This window comes from Mytilus edulis, chromosome 14, assembly GCF_963676685.1.
Source record: "Mytilus edulis chromosome 14, xbMytEdul2.2, whole genome shotgun sequence".
In the NCBI taxonomy this organism is placed as follows: Eukaryota; Metazoa; Mollusca; class Bivalvia; order Mytilida; family Mytilidae; genus Mytilus; species Mytilus edulis.
This window is the reverse complement of record NC_092357.1, coordinates 35,073,909-35,090,308: the sequence shown is the minus strand read 5'-3', so window position 1 is coordinate 35,090,308 and position 16,400 is coordinate 35,073,909. Positions and strand designations below refer to the sequence as shown.

The 16,400-nt window shown below is 31.6% G+C and overlaps 1 protein-coding gene across 1 annotated transcript in view; it reads left to right on the top strand.

Annotated features, from left to right (window-relative positions):
- LOC139502612 (presequence protease, mitochondrial-like) overlaps nucleotides 1–16,400 on the top strand; it is a 40,735-nt gene that overhangs the window by 11,478 nt on the left and 12,857 nt on the right. The window contains exons 13-23 of the mRNA XM_071292146.1: nucleotides 379–513; nucleotides 904–1,042; nucleotides 1,887–2,003; nucleotides 4,428–4,557; nucleotides 5,701–5,821; nucleotides 6,940–7,016; nucleotides 8,990–9,155; nucleotides 9,718–9,824; nucleotides 12,547–12,655; nucleotides 12,996–13,108; nucleotides 14,535–14,588. Of these exons, the coding sequence (XP_071148247.1) occupies nucleotides 379–513; nucleotides 904–1,042; nucleotides 1,887–2,003; nucleotides 4,428–4,557; nucleotides 5,701–5,821; nucleotides 6,940–7,016; nucleotides 8,990–9,155; nucleotides 9,718–9,824; nucleotides 12,547–12,655; nucleotides 12,996–13,108; nucleotides 14,535–14,588 (1,268 nt within the window). The remainder of the gene's footprint in view (nucleotides 1–378; nucleotides 514–903; nucleotides 1,043–1,886; nucleotides 2,004–4,427; nucleotides 4,558–5,700; nucleotides 5,822–6,939; nucleotides 7,017–8,989; nucleotides 9,156–9,717; nucleotides 9,825–12,546; nucleotides 12,656–12,995; nucleotides 13,109–14,534; nucleotides 14,589–16,400) is intronic.

Below are 16,400 nucleotides of genomic sequence, written 5' to 3'. Positions count from 1 at the left end.
TGGTCCAAATTGAGGAATCAAGCCCCCCCCCCCCAAAAAAAAAAAGTCAGCACTGCAATACACACTATCTAACATACATGCTATCCTGTAATCTTTTTGTAACATATATGTGTATAAAAATTGGAAAATCTTGTATGATTGCCAACAAGACTATTATTCTTTAAAAAATTAAAGAACAACAACCGGTTATCCATTTATCTAAAAGCCTTTAAAATGAGCAAAAACTGTAAAATTAAGTGAGCCATAAAATTAGCTTGGAAAAAAAATATTCAATTAAAGATAGAAATCTTATTGATTTGTGGAATACAAAATAGAAAAGAAACAAAAACAAGGCAGACAGCAGTTGTGTGCCTGATTTAATATTGCTTTGTATTTTAGGGGATAAGTCATAGTTGGAACCATGACACAGATCCTGTAGAAAGTTTACAAATAAATAAATATGTTGCACAGTTCAGACAGAAATTGCAAGAGGATCCACAGTTTTTACAGAATAAAGTCAAACAGTATTTTAAGGTAAGATAGTATGTGAAATTGATTGTTTATTTGTATGTCAATCAAAGTAGAATGTTATTAGTATGCCTCACCTATGATAGTAGTTATGGGAGGGATTATGTATTAAATATGTGCATTTGTCTGCCTGTCCATCCTTTAACAGGTTAAAGGCATCCTATAACAGGTTAAAGGATTTGGTAATTTTCCTTTCCAAATGGCTTATCAATAGAAAAGAAAGACAAGTGCCTTTAACGGGAGGCAAAACAAACTCTCACCTCACAGCAAGTTGAAGACTGCCCCTAGAGCTAATTTGAGCAAAATTTTGCAAACATTGTTCATTTTTTTAGAGACTGAAATTTGTATTAAACCTATTTGCTTTTATCAAATATAACATGAGATTTATTTTGACAGAATAATAAGCATTGTTTGGTGTCAACTATGAGCCCTGATGAAAAGTTTGAAGAAAAGAGAAAGGAAGAAGAAACAACACGATTACAAAAAATGGTAGAAAAATTAACAGATGAAGATAAGGAACAAATTTACAAAAAAGGTTGGTCAAGACTACTACTGTTTTACAATAAGAAGTGCCTTAAATGTATTGTCACTATTTTTAGACTACACAAAATATCTGAATAATATAAAAAGTTGAATCAACGGCATTATATAGGTTTTATCACTGCATCAATACAAAACATTTTTCAAATCTTAAAAAGTAAATTTTAAAATCTGTGGAGAATATAGAAATTTTATATCAGATAAGCTGCAGTGATAGAACATGTTTCTCTTATTTCTTTAAGACTGTGTTGGGAGAGCTTGGGAAAGCAACAACAAAATATTTTATATCCATGTTAAGGTGGTACCTAACACTACAGGGAGATAACTCTGTAAAATCAGCTAAACGTTTTAATTACGTTGTGTTGTTGAGGGAATATAAAGCTTCTCAATGATCAAAACGAGTGTTTGTCAAACTGCTATATAACCAGTGTATTTTTTCTGATAAAATGGTTGGTTCAAATTTTTTGAAATTTTTATATTTTTGTCAAAGGGTCAAAGTAAATACTTTGTCAAAATTTTATGAAAATTAAACGAGCCAAATTAATTTTAGTTCAGGTGTTGGGTACCACCTTAAGTTGCCAATAATGGTTAACTTTTTTTTTCTAAGAGCTATACCAGGAAAAATGTTTGGGAGGGATGAACACCACATAATACTTTCTATGTACTTATGGTTACATGACAAATTTTGAATGAACTGTTATAATATGATTAATACTTTTACCTAATACATGTTATGGTTTTGACAGAAATTTTGTCGAAAAATGTAAATGTGAGAGTGCATGCAGGGAATTCAAATGATGTCCTATGGACTTATATTCTTGTTTTTGTCTACAATTCAGGTCAAACACTGCTACAACAACAGATGGATAAAGAGGATCTGAGTTGTCTTCCAACACTACACATCAATGAAATTGACAGAAAAATTATACCGGAAAAAACAGCTACTGTCACCTCTGGTAAGAAATCAATACACCTTGTCGCTATTTGTCCGTCATTACTGGACACCACAAAGGTTCCCTTAAAATTTTGACGTCATAAAAAGACTCATTATACAAAATATCTGACTTCACAATGGAAAAGTGAATGTTGCATCACCTTAATAGTTTAAACAGGACAGATTCTTGGGTTAAGCTGGACAGATTGACAAATAGCGATACAGACTATAGCAAACAACATTCAGTACTTTTAGAATCTGAAAAGTAAATAAGAAAATGCTACTCATTTTAAAGAAGTAGTAGAAAATGTAAAAGGGCGAGGAATAAATGAACCAATAAAAATATCAATTGATGGTGTAACAAAGAAGGATATTTAAACATGTTTTAGAAAATAATGTACTTAATATACAGGTATGTCTATTTGTAGTGAGTTATCTTTTTATACGACCGCAAAATTTGAAAAAATTTTCGTCGTATATTGCTATCACGTTGGCATCGTCGTCGTCGTCGTCGTCCGAATACTTTTAGTTTTCGCACTCTAACTTTAGTAAAAGTGAATGGAAATCTATGAAATTTTAACACAAGGTTTATGACACAAAAGGAAGGTTGGGATTGATTTTGGGAGTTTTGGTCCCAACATTTTAGGAATTAGGGGCCAAAAGGGCCCAAATAAGCATTTTCTTGGTTTTCGCACTATAACTTTAGTTTAAGTTAATAGAAATCTATGAAATTTTGACACAAGGTTTATGACCACAAAAGAACGGTTGGGATTGATTTTGGGAGTTTTGGTTTCAACAGTTTAGGAATTAGGGGCCAAAAAAGGGCCCAAATAAGCATTATTCTTGGTTTTCGCACAATAACTTTAGTTTAAGTAAATAGAAATCAATGAAATTTAAACACAATGTTAATGACTACAAAAGGAAGGTTGGTATTGATTTTGGGAGTTTAGGTCCCAACAGTTTAGGAATTAGGGGCCAAAAAGGGACCCAAATAAGCATTTTTCTTGGTTTTCGCACCATAACGTTAGTATAAGTAAATAGAAATCTATGAAATTTAAACACAAGGTTTATGACCATAAAAGGAAGGTTGGTATTGATTTTGGGAGTTTTGGTTCCAACATAATAAGGGGCCCAAAGGGTCCAAAATTAAACTTTGTTTGATTTCATCAAAATTGAATAATTGGGGTTCTTTGATATGCCGAATCTAACTGTCATGACTGTGTATGTAGATTCTTAACTTTTGGTCCCGTTTTCAAATTGGTCTACATTAAGGTCCAAAGGGTCCAAAATTAAACTTAGTTTGATTTTGACAAAAAATGAATCAGTTAGGTTCTTTGATATGCTGAATCTAAAAATGTACTTAGATTCTTGATTATTGGCCCAGTTTTCAAGTTGGTCCAAATCGGGGTCCAAAATTAAACTTTGTTTGATTTCATCAAAAATTGAATAAATGGGGTTCTTTGATATACCAAATCTAACTGTGTATGTAGATTCTTCATTTTTGGTCCTGTTTTCAAATTGGTCTACACTAAAGTCCAAAGGGTCCAAAATTAAACTTAGTCTGATTTTAACAAAAATTGAAATCTTGGGGTTCTTTGATATGCTGAATCCAAAAATGTACTTAGATTTTTTATTATGGGCCCAGTTTTCAAGTTGGTCCAAATCAGGATCTAAAATTATTATATTAAGTATTGTGCAATAGCAAGTATTTTCAATTGCACAGTATTGCGCAATGGCAAGAAATATCTAATTGCACAATATTGTGAAATAGCAAATTTTTTTTTAATTAGAGTTATCTTTCTTTGTTCAGAATAGTAAGCAAGAAATATCTAATTGCAAAATATTGTGCAATAGCAAGATTTTTTTTTAATTGGAGTTATCTTTCTTTGTCCAGAATCAACTTAAATCTTTGTTATATACAATATACAATGTATATTCACTTTTTACTACCAACTGATAAATTAAAATAATCTTTACCATTCAGTGATAACAAGCAGTTTTTTTACATCTTAATTTTTTATGATGTATTTAAATGAGTAGTTATTGTTGCAAACTCCATTAGAAATTTTAATTGAGATTAGTTTTGGAATAAGGGAAAAGGGGATGTGATTAAAAAAATTGGGTTCAATTTTTCTCATTTGAAATTTCATAAATAAAAAAGAAAATTTCTTCAAACATTTTTTTGAGAGGATTAATATTCAACAGCATAGTGAATTGCTCTAAGAGAAAACAAAAATTTTAAGTTCATTAGAACACATTCATTCTGTGTCAGAAACCTATGCTGTGTCAACTATTTAATCACAATCCAAATTTAGAGCTGAATCCAGCTTGAATGTTGTGTCCATACTTGCCCCAACCGTTCAGGGTTCAACCTCTGCGGTCGTATAAAGCTACGCCCTGCGGAGCATCTGGTTCAAATTGCTTTGTATTCATACATATTTTGTAGGGAAAGTACCAGTACAGCTATGTGTCCAACCCACCAATGGCATCACTTATTTAAATATGATGTCAAACATGAGTGATGTACCAGCAGATCTTAAGCCATATGTACCCTTGTTCTGTGATGTCATAACAAAGTAAGTACAACTATTTTATGACTTCATAACAAAGTGAGTACTTATGTTGCAGAAACTATCAATTTGTTCACCAATTTTACATCAATTGCCCATGTATCAACAGGTTGAAACAAAATTATTTGTAGATTTATAACTAAACAAATTTGGTTTAAACTGATATGTGAATTCATAATGTTCATAGCAAATTTGTATAATCATGTTTAGGCATTGATGAAATCATCAATGAAATCAGAGCTATTTCAAGAATTAATTGTATGGGGGATTGGAATACACCTGACATAATAATAAAGGGGAAAAGGGGATTAATGGATCTTTGAGAAACAAATGCTTTCCAATCTACCTTACTCTAAACAGCTAGTTTTTGCATTTTTATTTGTTAATTCAAAAAATTTTATTAGCTGTAGACTTAAGCTTGGGCGCTCATATTTGCTGGTGACACAATTTCGCCATTTTATGATTTTGAGGTGTAAAAACTTAATAGGATGGGTGAAATGGAAGAAATATGCTAGTAAATTATATTATTATAACAAATATGATTATTTTTTAAACTTAGACAAAATTTCGGCACTTACTGCAAAGGACCAAAAAACAGACAAAGATTTTCTGCCAATTTCCTGAATGAAAAAATTATTTCAAAGAAGTACTCATGGTAATTCTTTGACTGATTGCCCTAAATTTTAGTTCTTGACACCTTTGAAATGTCTGCTATTCATCTAAAATGAAATTGATTAAATAAATATTGTTTTTAGCTGCAGTTATTTGGTTTTAAATAGATGTGTAAAACAGCAAATATATGTTCCCCTTTGACAAAATATCAGGAAATTACAAATAGCCTTTAATCTAACTTTTCAGATGATTTTTTTTCAAAGAAACACATTTTAAAGCTAAGAATATTTTTTTTTATGTTATCTTCATGTTATAAAAATATCAGTATACTTCAAAAACATAAAGACCTGAACATAAACTGCAGAAAACATGGAAAGTTATGGCGAAAATGAGCACCCCACTCCATGTGTTAATTGATTTTTTTCAATGGAAGAAATATCTCTGTAATCGTTCTGTAAGTATTTATTTCATACGTGATGTTTTGACATTTGTAATTATCTTTGAATTAATTTGATTAAATAACATCTTTTTTAACAGAATGGGAGCTGGTTCCATGGATTACAAAGAACTATCTCAGCAGATAGAGCTAACCACAAGTGGTCTAGGAGCTGGTACCCATGTCAATCAACATCATAGTGATAATTACAGTTATGAACAGGTAATAAGCATGTCCCTTATCAGAACTTGCATGTTGTATGTGATGTATGTCAGAGAGTTTTACAATATTTTTTATTGGGAAATAACTCATGAAGTGGTCAGAAAAACTGCCTCCACTGTTATGCATAAAGTGTGGTTATTCTGGAGTATGGCTAGCTTACTTATTAAAAAGGATGTATACTCAGGGGAGATGACTGCTTTTCAATATGATTTATATTGGCAAGGGTTTGATTTTGAAGCAATGGTCTAGAACCATTAATTTATTCTTATTTAAGAAGTTTAGTCAATAAAAATTTCAACACTTTTCATCTAGACATTAATTTTCAGTGCCTTTCAGCCTCTACATACACTTTTATCTTGGAATAGCCTTAACCTTTATACTTTTCCCCTTATTTGTAAAAGCCAAGGTTGCATGGGTAGTTTAGATATAAAGCTACTAAAAAAATATTACTGTAAATTAAATATAATATTTATGCTTAGGGCTATTCCATTAAAATGTATGTGGGAGCGTAGGAAGGGACTTTCAAAATATCACTACAACTAATTATCATTTTTTTAGATAATTTTGCATAACATGCATAATGGTAAAAGACTCATACTGATAATAGACCCATGACCCACATTCAATAATTAAACTTCCATTCCTATCTTCTCAAAATAATGTGCCATGAGTATATGATATTATAAGTTATATGGTTCGCTACTGACCCCCTACGGATCCATAGAGGGTTAGTAAAATCCATAGGGGGTGAGGCCAGAGGCCCAATCCCCTATGAATTTTATTCACCCTCTATGGATCCGTAGGGGGTCAGTAGTTAACCGTATAACGAATTTATCGGACGCTGGACTTTTTCTGCTGCATTTTGTTGAAAAATAAACAATGAAACACAACAACAGCAATAGATGATGTCACCAGTAATGCGTCATGAAACTTACTAACCCCCTACAGTCTCATAGGGGGTCACCACGTGACGGCGTTTAACCAATCACAACGTGATAATTTATCTGTGGTCCGATAATTTTGTATATATGCATGTTTGATATGTAACTAATGAACGCAAGTTGTCCCTCTGTGGAGATAAATAATAATAATGTTTTATGCATATATTTCTTTTTCAGGGTGTAGAATTTTCATCTTACTGTTTGGACAGAAATGTTGATAAAATGTTAGATCTATGGAACAATATATTTTGCAGGTAATAATTATACTAGAACACACCCGCGAAATCGCGGGCATTCAGAGCGTAGTTTAAAGTATGTTAAGTGTTGTTGGAAGAATTTCAGCAAAAGTATCATAAGTCATAGGTTATTGGGGACAGGAAATTTTTGTTTACCCTCCACCTTTATTTCCAAAGTTCCCAATTTTTGGTTTTCTATCAATTTCAATATGAACATACATTTAGTATGTTATGAACATTTAAGTAAGGAGCCTGTAATTCAGGGGTTGTCGTTTGTTTATGTGTTACATATTTGTTTTTCGTTCATTTTTTGTACATAAATAAGGCCGCTTGTTTTCTCGTTTGCATTGTTTTACATTGTCATTTCGGCCCCTTTAGAAGCTGAGTATGCGGTATGGGCTTTGCTCTTTGTTGAAGACCGTACGGTGACCTATAGTTGTTAATTTCTGTGTCATTTTGGTCTCTTGTCTCAACATGGCAATCATACCACATCTTCTTTTTTTTTTTGTAATCAATAAATTTTGTAAAAGATTTAATGACTGGAGAATTTCAGAAAAGGTATCAAAAGTTCACATGAATAATTTTAGTGCTTATCTGTATATTATGAACATTCATTACTATATAATTAAAGCGTCAATTCTAAGTTAACCAATCAATCCATGGTGATCATTGATATATTATACAGACCCTCTCTATTTAATAAACTCTGTGACCGCCATGGATAGTAACTTGAAAATGATAACAGATAAAATTCTGAAAATACACTTTATTCGTAGTATATGTATGTTCAAAGTATACAGAAAAAGCAAACCGGAAGTCTAATCTGACTTAAAATTTCGTCCAATGACGGGACAATATCCAGATGCCTTTTTTCTCGTTTTTCTCCTAAAATAACTCAATCTGAATAATCATATGAATGGATGACAAATGCGGCTATGCACTATCCCTATAGGACACAGAGGCGTGTTGATTAATTTATTGTGGAAAGAAGAGAAGCGACACACAAAATGAGGTCTTCTCGTTTAATAGTATAGATATGTGTTTGAGGTGGTACATAATACTACAGGGAGATAACTCTGTAAAAATTGGTTGAACGTTTTAATCACATTCTAACATTAAGGAAATAGTAAGCTTTTGGTAATTAAAATCAGAGTTTGTCCAACTGCAATATATACAATGTCTACCAGACCATTTGCAAAATGTTTACATTTCTAAATTAATGCAGATTTATATGAAAATCGCAACATATTTAAATCGTTATTGTCCAGAATATGATTATGAAATTGATCTCCCACTTGAGAAGAAATTAGAAATCACCTCCTTACAATTTAATAATCATGATTCTTCCGATGTATCCTTCACCATGGCCCCAATTCAGTTCACAAACATGTGTTTATATTATCTTCATTGTTATGTCATACATATGTAAAAACAAGTGTGTATATTTGTCATTGTTTAAGAAGCTTTTTTTTAATGATATGCAGGCTTATATTAAACAAAGTAAACCTGATGCATAATTAATGAGATGACTAGGCACACAACAATATAATTCATACCTGCCAACTTTTCAAAATGCCCATAGGGGTTTTGCGTGCAAGATGGCTGCCATAGTCCTAGAAAAACGTCAAGGGGGCCATCAAATATATTTTAATGTTGTTTTTTGGCTTCTTCATACTTTTATTAGCCTGATGTCATTGTAAAATTAATTGTTTTGTTTAAAATTGTTGACAAAATTGCTCTTACAAAATTTCAATTTGGGAGCTTCCATGGGGGAAATCCCCCGCAAATAGTGACAGTTGGCAGTATGAATATCAATTATAAATTATAACCACTTCTGTAGTTCATGTAAACATTCCAATGATCTTATTGTGAATTTAAAGTACATATTTGATTTTAGCAGCTTTAAAACTTGGTTATAAATTTGCATACATAAAATTAAAGGAGTATATACATTAATCAGAGTATTTGTTTTATGTTCTTTTCCAAATTAGATCAAACTTAAAAGATGAAGGTCGTCTTATGACCTTAGTTATGATGGAAGCAGCTAACCTTTCCTCTTCAATATCAGGGCAAGGCCATTCATATGCTATGACACACTGCAGTTCCCGTATGAATGCAGCTGCCCAGCTAAAGGAAGTACTTGGAGGAATGGCTCAGGTATTTATTTTATACTTACAATTGCTTTTCAAAAATAAAACAATCAAAGAGGATAATCAAAGAGGGACGAAAAATTCCAGAGGGACAGTCAAACTCATAATCAAAAATAAACTGACAAGGCCTTGGCTAAAAATGAAAGAAGAAAAACAGACAAACAATAGAACACATGACACAACATATAAAACTAAAGAATAAGCAACACGAACCCCACCAAAAACTAGGGGGATCTTGGGTGCTCTGGAAGGGTATACAGATCAAAGTGTTCTTGATAAAAAAAACTCATGTTCCGATATCTGATACATATATCTTTATGAAGATTTCCTGAAATTGCAATAATAAACCTCAAATTTGTGTCCATTCTTCAAAAAACAGCCATTATAAATGTTTGCAATAATTTCTGAATTTAATATTTAAACGAAAAGTTATCAACAAAACATTTCTGCAAGAATGATAATGTTACATCTGAGAATAAGAAGATGTGGCATTATTGCGAATGAGAAAAGAGACAAAATGACACAGAGTCACTGTATGGCCTTTGATTTATGTTTTATATTCAATGTAGGTTTCCACTATGAAGACCTTAGCAGAAACTGATGAAAGTGCTGTTATTACTATTGTGGAAAAACTTCAGAAAATTGGTCAATTTTTACTGAACAAAAATAATATTAGGTATTTACTAGCATTTAATATCAAGAATATTTAACAAATGTTATGTTTTTGTCGAGCCTTAGACTTTAGTCGAAAAAGCGAGACTAAGCGATCCTACATTCCGTCGTCGTGGGTGTCGTCCACAAATATTCACTCTGTGATTAAAGTTTTTGAAATTTTAATAACTTTCTTAAAATATCCTTGGTTGGTACCAAACTTGGACAAAAGCTTGTTTATGATCATAAGATAGTATCCAGAAGTAAATTTTGTAAAAATAAAATTCCATTTTTTCCGTATTTTACTTATAAATGGACTTAGTTTTTCTACCAGAAAATATTACATTCACTCTGTTGTTAAGGTTTTTATTATTTTAATAACTTTCTTAAACTATCCTCGGTTGGTACCAAACTTGGACAGAAGCTTGTTTATGATCATAAGATAGTATCCAGAAGTAAATTTTGTAAAAAAAATAAATCCATTTTTCCGAATTTAACTTTTAAATGGACTTAGATTTTCTGCCAGGAAACAACACATTCACTCTGTGGTTTAACGTTTTAAAATTTTAATAACATTCTTATACTATTTTGGATTTGTACCAAACTTGGACAGAAGCTTGTTTATGATCAAAAGCTAGTATCAGGAAGGAAATTTTGTAAATGACTAAATCTATATTTTCATATATTACTTTTAAATGGACTTAGATATGCTGCCAGGAAACAACACATTCACTCTGTGGTTAAACTTTTTAAAATTTTAATAACTTTCTTATACTATTTTGGATTTGTTATTAACTTGGACAGACAGAAGCTTGTTTATGATCAAAAGCTAGAATCTAGAAGGAAATTTTGTTTTCTTCTAGTTAACTTTACATTCAGTCTGCAGTTAAAGTTTTTAAACATTTATTAGATTTATAAACTATCCTGGATTTTTACAAAACTTGGACAGAAGCTTCTTACAATCAAAAGATAGTATCAACAGGAATATTTCATTGATTTATTTCCTCATTTTTGTTGAGCCTGCGATTAACAGAAAGAGTAGGCGAGACACTGGGTTCCGCGGAACCCTTACAAATTTTTTTAAAAATAAAATTGAAAAGCTACTGTAAATTAAGATATTTGTGTGTGCATTTATTATTAGAATTTTTAAATAACGTACAAAATGCTATATCAGAAAGGAAATATTGTAAACAAACATTGCTATCATTTTTTTTGCCATATATGTCCTGTAACAATTTTTGCAATAATAAAAACCTTGCCAAAAAATTCTGAATTTACTGTATGCATTTTAAGCTAAGGATTGATTCGTCAAAACTTTGGATCTCTGGTTTTCATGAATTAAGAATTTTTTTGGATTTATTAAGAATTTCATGTTTTGTTCCAAAGAAAGAAAAAAATGTACTACTATTTTTATGCCCCACCTACGATAGTAGAGGGGCATTATGTTTTCTGGTCTGTGCGTCCGTTCATCTGTCGTCCGTCCGTCCTTCCGTTCGTTCGTCCGTCCGTCCGTCCGTCTGTCCCGCTTCAGGTTAAAGTTTTTGGTCGAGGTAGTTTTTGATGAAGTTGAAGTCCAATCGACTTCAAACTTGGTACACATGTTCCCTATGATATGATCTTTCTAATTCTACTGCCAAATTAGAGATTTTACCCCAATTTCACGGTCCACTGAACATAGAAAATGATAGTGCGAGTGGGGCATTCGTGTACTGAGGACACATTCTTGTTGTAATATGAAAACTCAGGTATTTATTTATATTGTTGGATAACTGATTCAGTAGGAGATATTGAATAGTATAAATATAAATTCTACTTATCCACATCGTAGGTAGTTAATGTGTTTTGTCATATTTACTGCTGTATTTGAAAAAAAACCAACAAATATTTTTGTTTGATTCATTATTAAAAACTTTACTTGATAAGGGGAAATAACTCAGCTATGTAACTTTTATAATAGAATGTGGTGTGCACTGAGGGGGGATAGGAGGGGTCCTGATCCCGAAATCCTGGACTTAAAAAAACGAAATCCAGAGGTCCAGAATTTAAATAAAGTAAATCCTGACGTCCCGAAATCGGAAAAAAAGGATTCCCGGATCTCGAAAGGATCAATCCCGAAATCCAGAGCTTAAAAACACCCGATCCTGGAGTCCCAATAAAGGTCCTATCCCCCCTCTGCACTGGATTTACCTGTTTTATTATGTAGCAAGAAAACAAGTCCAGTGACCCATTTTATCAAAGCTAATTATTTGAGGTTTCTTGTCATATTTTATCTTCAAAATATAAACTCTATCAACTACTTATAGGTAATTATAGAACGATACATTGTACATGTATTTGACAAATGGAGGTTAATTTCAATTACTTCTCTGTTCATGAGTTATAGTCCTTGATAGTTTGGAAAAAGGTATAGATTGTGGCAAATAAAACAAGCCTTAAAGTGCCTTTAAATTAAATTGTGAATATGTTTTAATCCACAGTTAGCAAATTTTTAACAAATAAGAAAAAAACAGGTATTTATCAGTACACCACCTTGTATGTTAATCAATACAAGTTGTTTACATATCTGCTCTAGCCAGTTATTCTGAAATTCGTCATCTATCAGAACTTATTGTAAAATGATATATTGTTTTATTTATAGGTTTGCTATCAACAGTACATCAGAACAAATGTCTACTAATCAAAATGAAGTGGAAAAATTCATTATCTATCAGAACTTATTGTAAATTGATATATTGTTTTTTTTATAGGTTTGCTATCAACAGTACATCAGAACAAATGTCTACTAATCAAAATAAAGTGGAAAAATTCATTGAAGGATTACCAGGAGATTTAAAATCTACAGAAAAATATACACAGGTAACTTCCAGGAGATTTTAAATAGAAAACATATATGACCATTTACACAATCTAATTAAAAACCGATCTCTCATCGCTGACGTTTTCTGATATGTCCCGTGGGAGATCTAGTGAAACTGGCTTTGAGGTCATATGTGAGTGACCTCGTAGGTGTGTCTTTTTCGACCAATGAATTTGAGTCTTAAACGATCTTGATGGTTTATCGTGAGGTAAAGGGATGTAACTCATTTCATTTACGAAGCTTGCCAAATCTATTCTGTAGCAATTTTTCCAATCATGTAAACATAGACATTATATACTACCTTGAAGTTTTGATTATTTGTAATGTTTTTTTCTTCAGCATGGTTATTTTGAACCAGAATTAGTCAAGACTCAGTTTGAACTTCCATTCTCTGTAAATTACATGAGTAAGGCAGTAGAAACAGTTCCCTACACACATGAAGATTTTCCAAAGTAAGTTTATACATACAATTTGAAAAAAAACTAGAACATGGATTTAAATATAGGTGACAGTTTGAAAGGAGTATGCTCGGTAAGGTCCTAAAATGGCCCCCCTTTTTTAATGTAAAATTTCAAATTTGGTTTTATTGACCTATATCACAATAAATTATAGCTAATACAGTGACTAGATAGAAAATATGCCATTTTGTTAAAAATGTTGCGTTTCTGCGTTTCATTTTGACATCACAAATGGTACTCATATTGATTTTTCACGAAATAATCAAGGAAAATGCGTAAATTTCCATAGATTATTGGACAGGAAACATAGAGCGCATACGTCGACAACAAAGATCTCTTAAAATAAATGTTTGTGAAGACATTTCACATGTCTTATTTGAATATTAAGTTTGTCGATGCCTGCACTCTATGTTTCCTGGTTTTTAATTTGGTTGAAATCCAGCTGATTTTGTCAAATTTCACCAAAATTCCTTCACTTGACCGTTTTGGGACGTAAAAATCAACGTGTTAGAATTAAACTTTGACAAAAATAGTTCTGTTTAACTTTCTCACATCTCTTTGAGGCAACTTAAAACATTTATTGTCTTGTAACTATGAACTTTATAATTGGGGCCAAATATGGCCTTGACAGAACTTACTCCTTTAAAAAAAAATTTCTTCAAATTTTTCTAATGATCTTTTCTATGTTTTATATAATGTAAATTCAGAAATAATTGCATGCATTTTTAATTTAGATTTTTCAAGAATGGACAAAAATGTGAGTTTAATTTTTGCGATTTCGAAAAAAAATGCATTTAGCTATCAGAATGCCAGTTCTTCTTATTTGGATACTGGTCCAGTCGCATTATTCGCATTTATATAAACCTTGCAATAATCTCTGAATTTACAGTATATAATATCATATAATGAAGAGTTAACATTTTTTTCAGCTATTAATTTTTTTGAGGTGTATGTATACAAGTCTAAACTAATCACTATAAATTTAAGTTTTCAACACTTTACACATTTTGCGTAAGGATTGGTTGCATAATACATCAATATCATGAATATCCATAAAAAAATATATTTTTCCAATTCAGAAAAGAATAATTTTGCACCTCATGTTTGCGGTATACCATCTTCTCCGCAAGTTTATTGTTTTCTGTTTGTTATTATATTAATAATTAAGATACATGTTATTAAGGGGCCAGCTGAAGGACGCATCCCGGGGTGCAGGAGTTTCTTGCTACATTGAAGACCCATTGGTGGCCTTCGGCTGTTGTCTGCTCTATGGTCGGGTTGTTGTCGCTTTGACACATTCCCCATTTCCATTCTCAATTTTACATCTTGTTATCAATTTATTTGGCAATCATCTGTTTTGCACATTGTTTTCAATTTAGACTTGTTTATATATATATACATGTGTTGTTTGTTATTGTAGATTGAGAGTTTTGTCAAGAATGATGTCGGCTAAATATTTACACAGAGAAATCAGGTTAAATTTAAAGTTATATATAAGCACTGGATGGCGTTTTCAGAATAGTAAATAATCGGGGGAAAAGTACAGTATAAAGGGACAAAAATAATAGATAAAATTTGACTTAATTATTAAGAGTTAATGTGGTGTGGGAGTTTAAATTAAAAATGATAGAATTTGTTCATACTTCGCCAACATATAGTATATATTATGTATGTTCAAAATATAATAAAAATGACAGGTCACCAAGCATTTTCTCAAGCTACAGGTTGTAACAAAATAACACATTTTGTATGGTTTATACAGGAAAATTAAATACTAAAAGATAGCTCTTAGGGAATGATTTAATAATATCAATTGAAAAGATAGGGTCATCATTGCAATATTTCATGTAGATTTCTTCAGAAAATGCACTTTTTCAGAGTTAACTCCCTTTAAATGCAATGTGAAAACAGTAAGAAGCAAGCAAAAGTAATCTATGCTTGTAAAAATATCAATATTTATAAGTTAAAATGTTATACTGTAATAAATTTATTCATTTCAATAAAAAATTACATTAGTTATCTGCATTCCTCTTTTATTTTGCTAATTAGATTGAAATTCTGGACCTTACACAACAAACTGCTTTGAGTCTGAAAGGGACATATTTTCAATTCATATGAGCATGAATTTTACTTGATATTACTCGACTTTATATTGACAGTACTTAACTGTACTTAATGTAAATGCATTTGGTTTCAACTTTACTTTTTAAAAATTATTAAAGATGGCTGTCTGAAAAGAGTCTGAAATTGAAAATTCTAGCCTTGTTTTACCTTTTAATTAAGTCCTGAAATTTGACAGCAATAAATCAAACTATCAAACAACCTGGCATTCTCTAAGGGCTATTCCAGAAAAAAATGTATGGGGGTGTTGGAAGGCAGTTTTTGTCAGCACCCGCTACCCAGACAATTGTATTTGAGAATTATAGTGCATTATAGTGTGAAAAGTTGCTCTGATACCCATCACACATGTATTATTAATACTAGAACACACCCGTGATATCACGGGTCCGTGACTGAATTAAAGTATATAACTATGCGCAAGCCTTATTTTAGTATTAGTATTGTCATCTGATAAAGTCATGCCGATTATAAGATACACAGTTTTTCTCTGCTTTCAAGTCTTTCTGTTTGAACCCGTCGAACTGGAACTTATAAATTATTGGTAATATTAATTATTTGGAAAACAAAAGGTCCTGGAATGGAGTATTTTTTAATCAACAGCATTGTCCTATATAAGTTATAAATAAAGTTGAATTCTTTGCTTCGCTGTTTTACGTCATGCCCACTAACAAATTGAAAACTGTACCTATACACCTTATTTTTAGTCCAGATTTTTAGTATTCGTATTGTTATCTTAGAAAGTCTTACTGATTAAAATACTACAATAGGTAACAATTTGACAATTTAGTAGTGTCAACCCTGTGGTTATGACCCGTGTATATAGCATATTAATCCTGAATACAACGTTTGGTGGTGCGCCTGTCAGATGCGGAACGTACAGATAAGGTAATAGGTAACAGGTGAATATACTATTGGTATCGGTAGCGGACTCGACCCGGAACTTCTTAATTATTGGCAATATTAATTACGTGGAAAACAAAAGGGCCTGGAGTGGTGTAATTTTTAATCTACACCTTTGTACTATATTAGTTATATATAAAGTTGAATTCTGTGATTCGTCGTTTTTACGTGATGACGGCTGACAAATTGGACCTCGTAATTTTAGTATTATAGATAATGTGCCTTCCAACCCCCCCATACATTTTTTTCTGGAATAGCCCTAAGC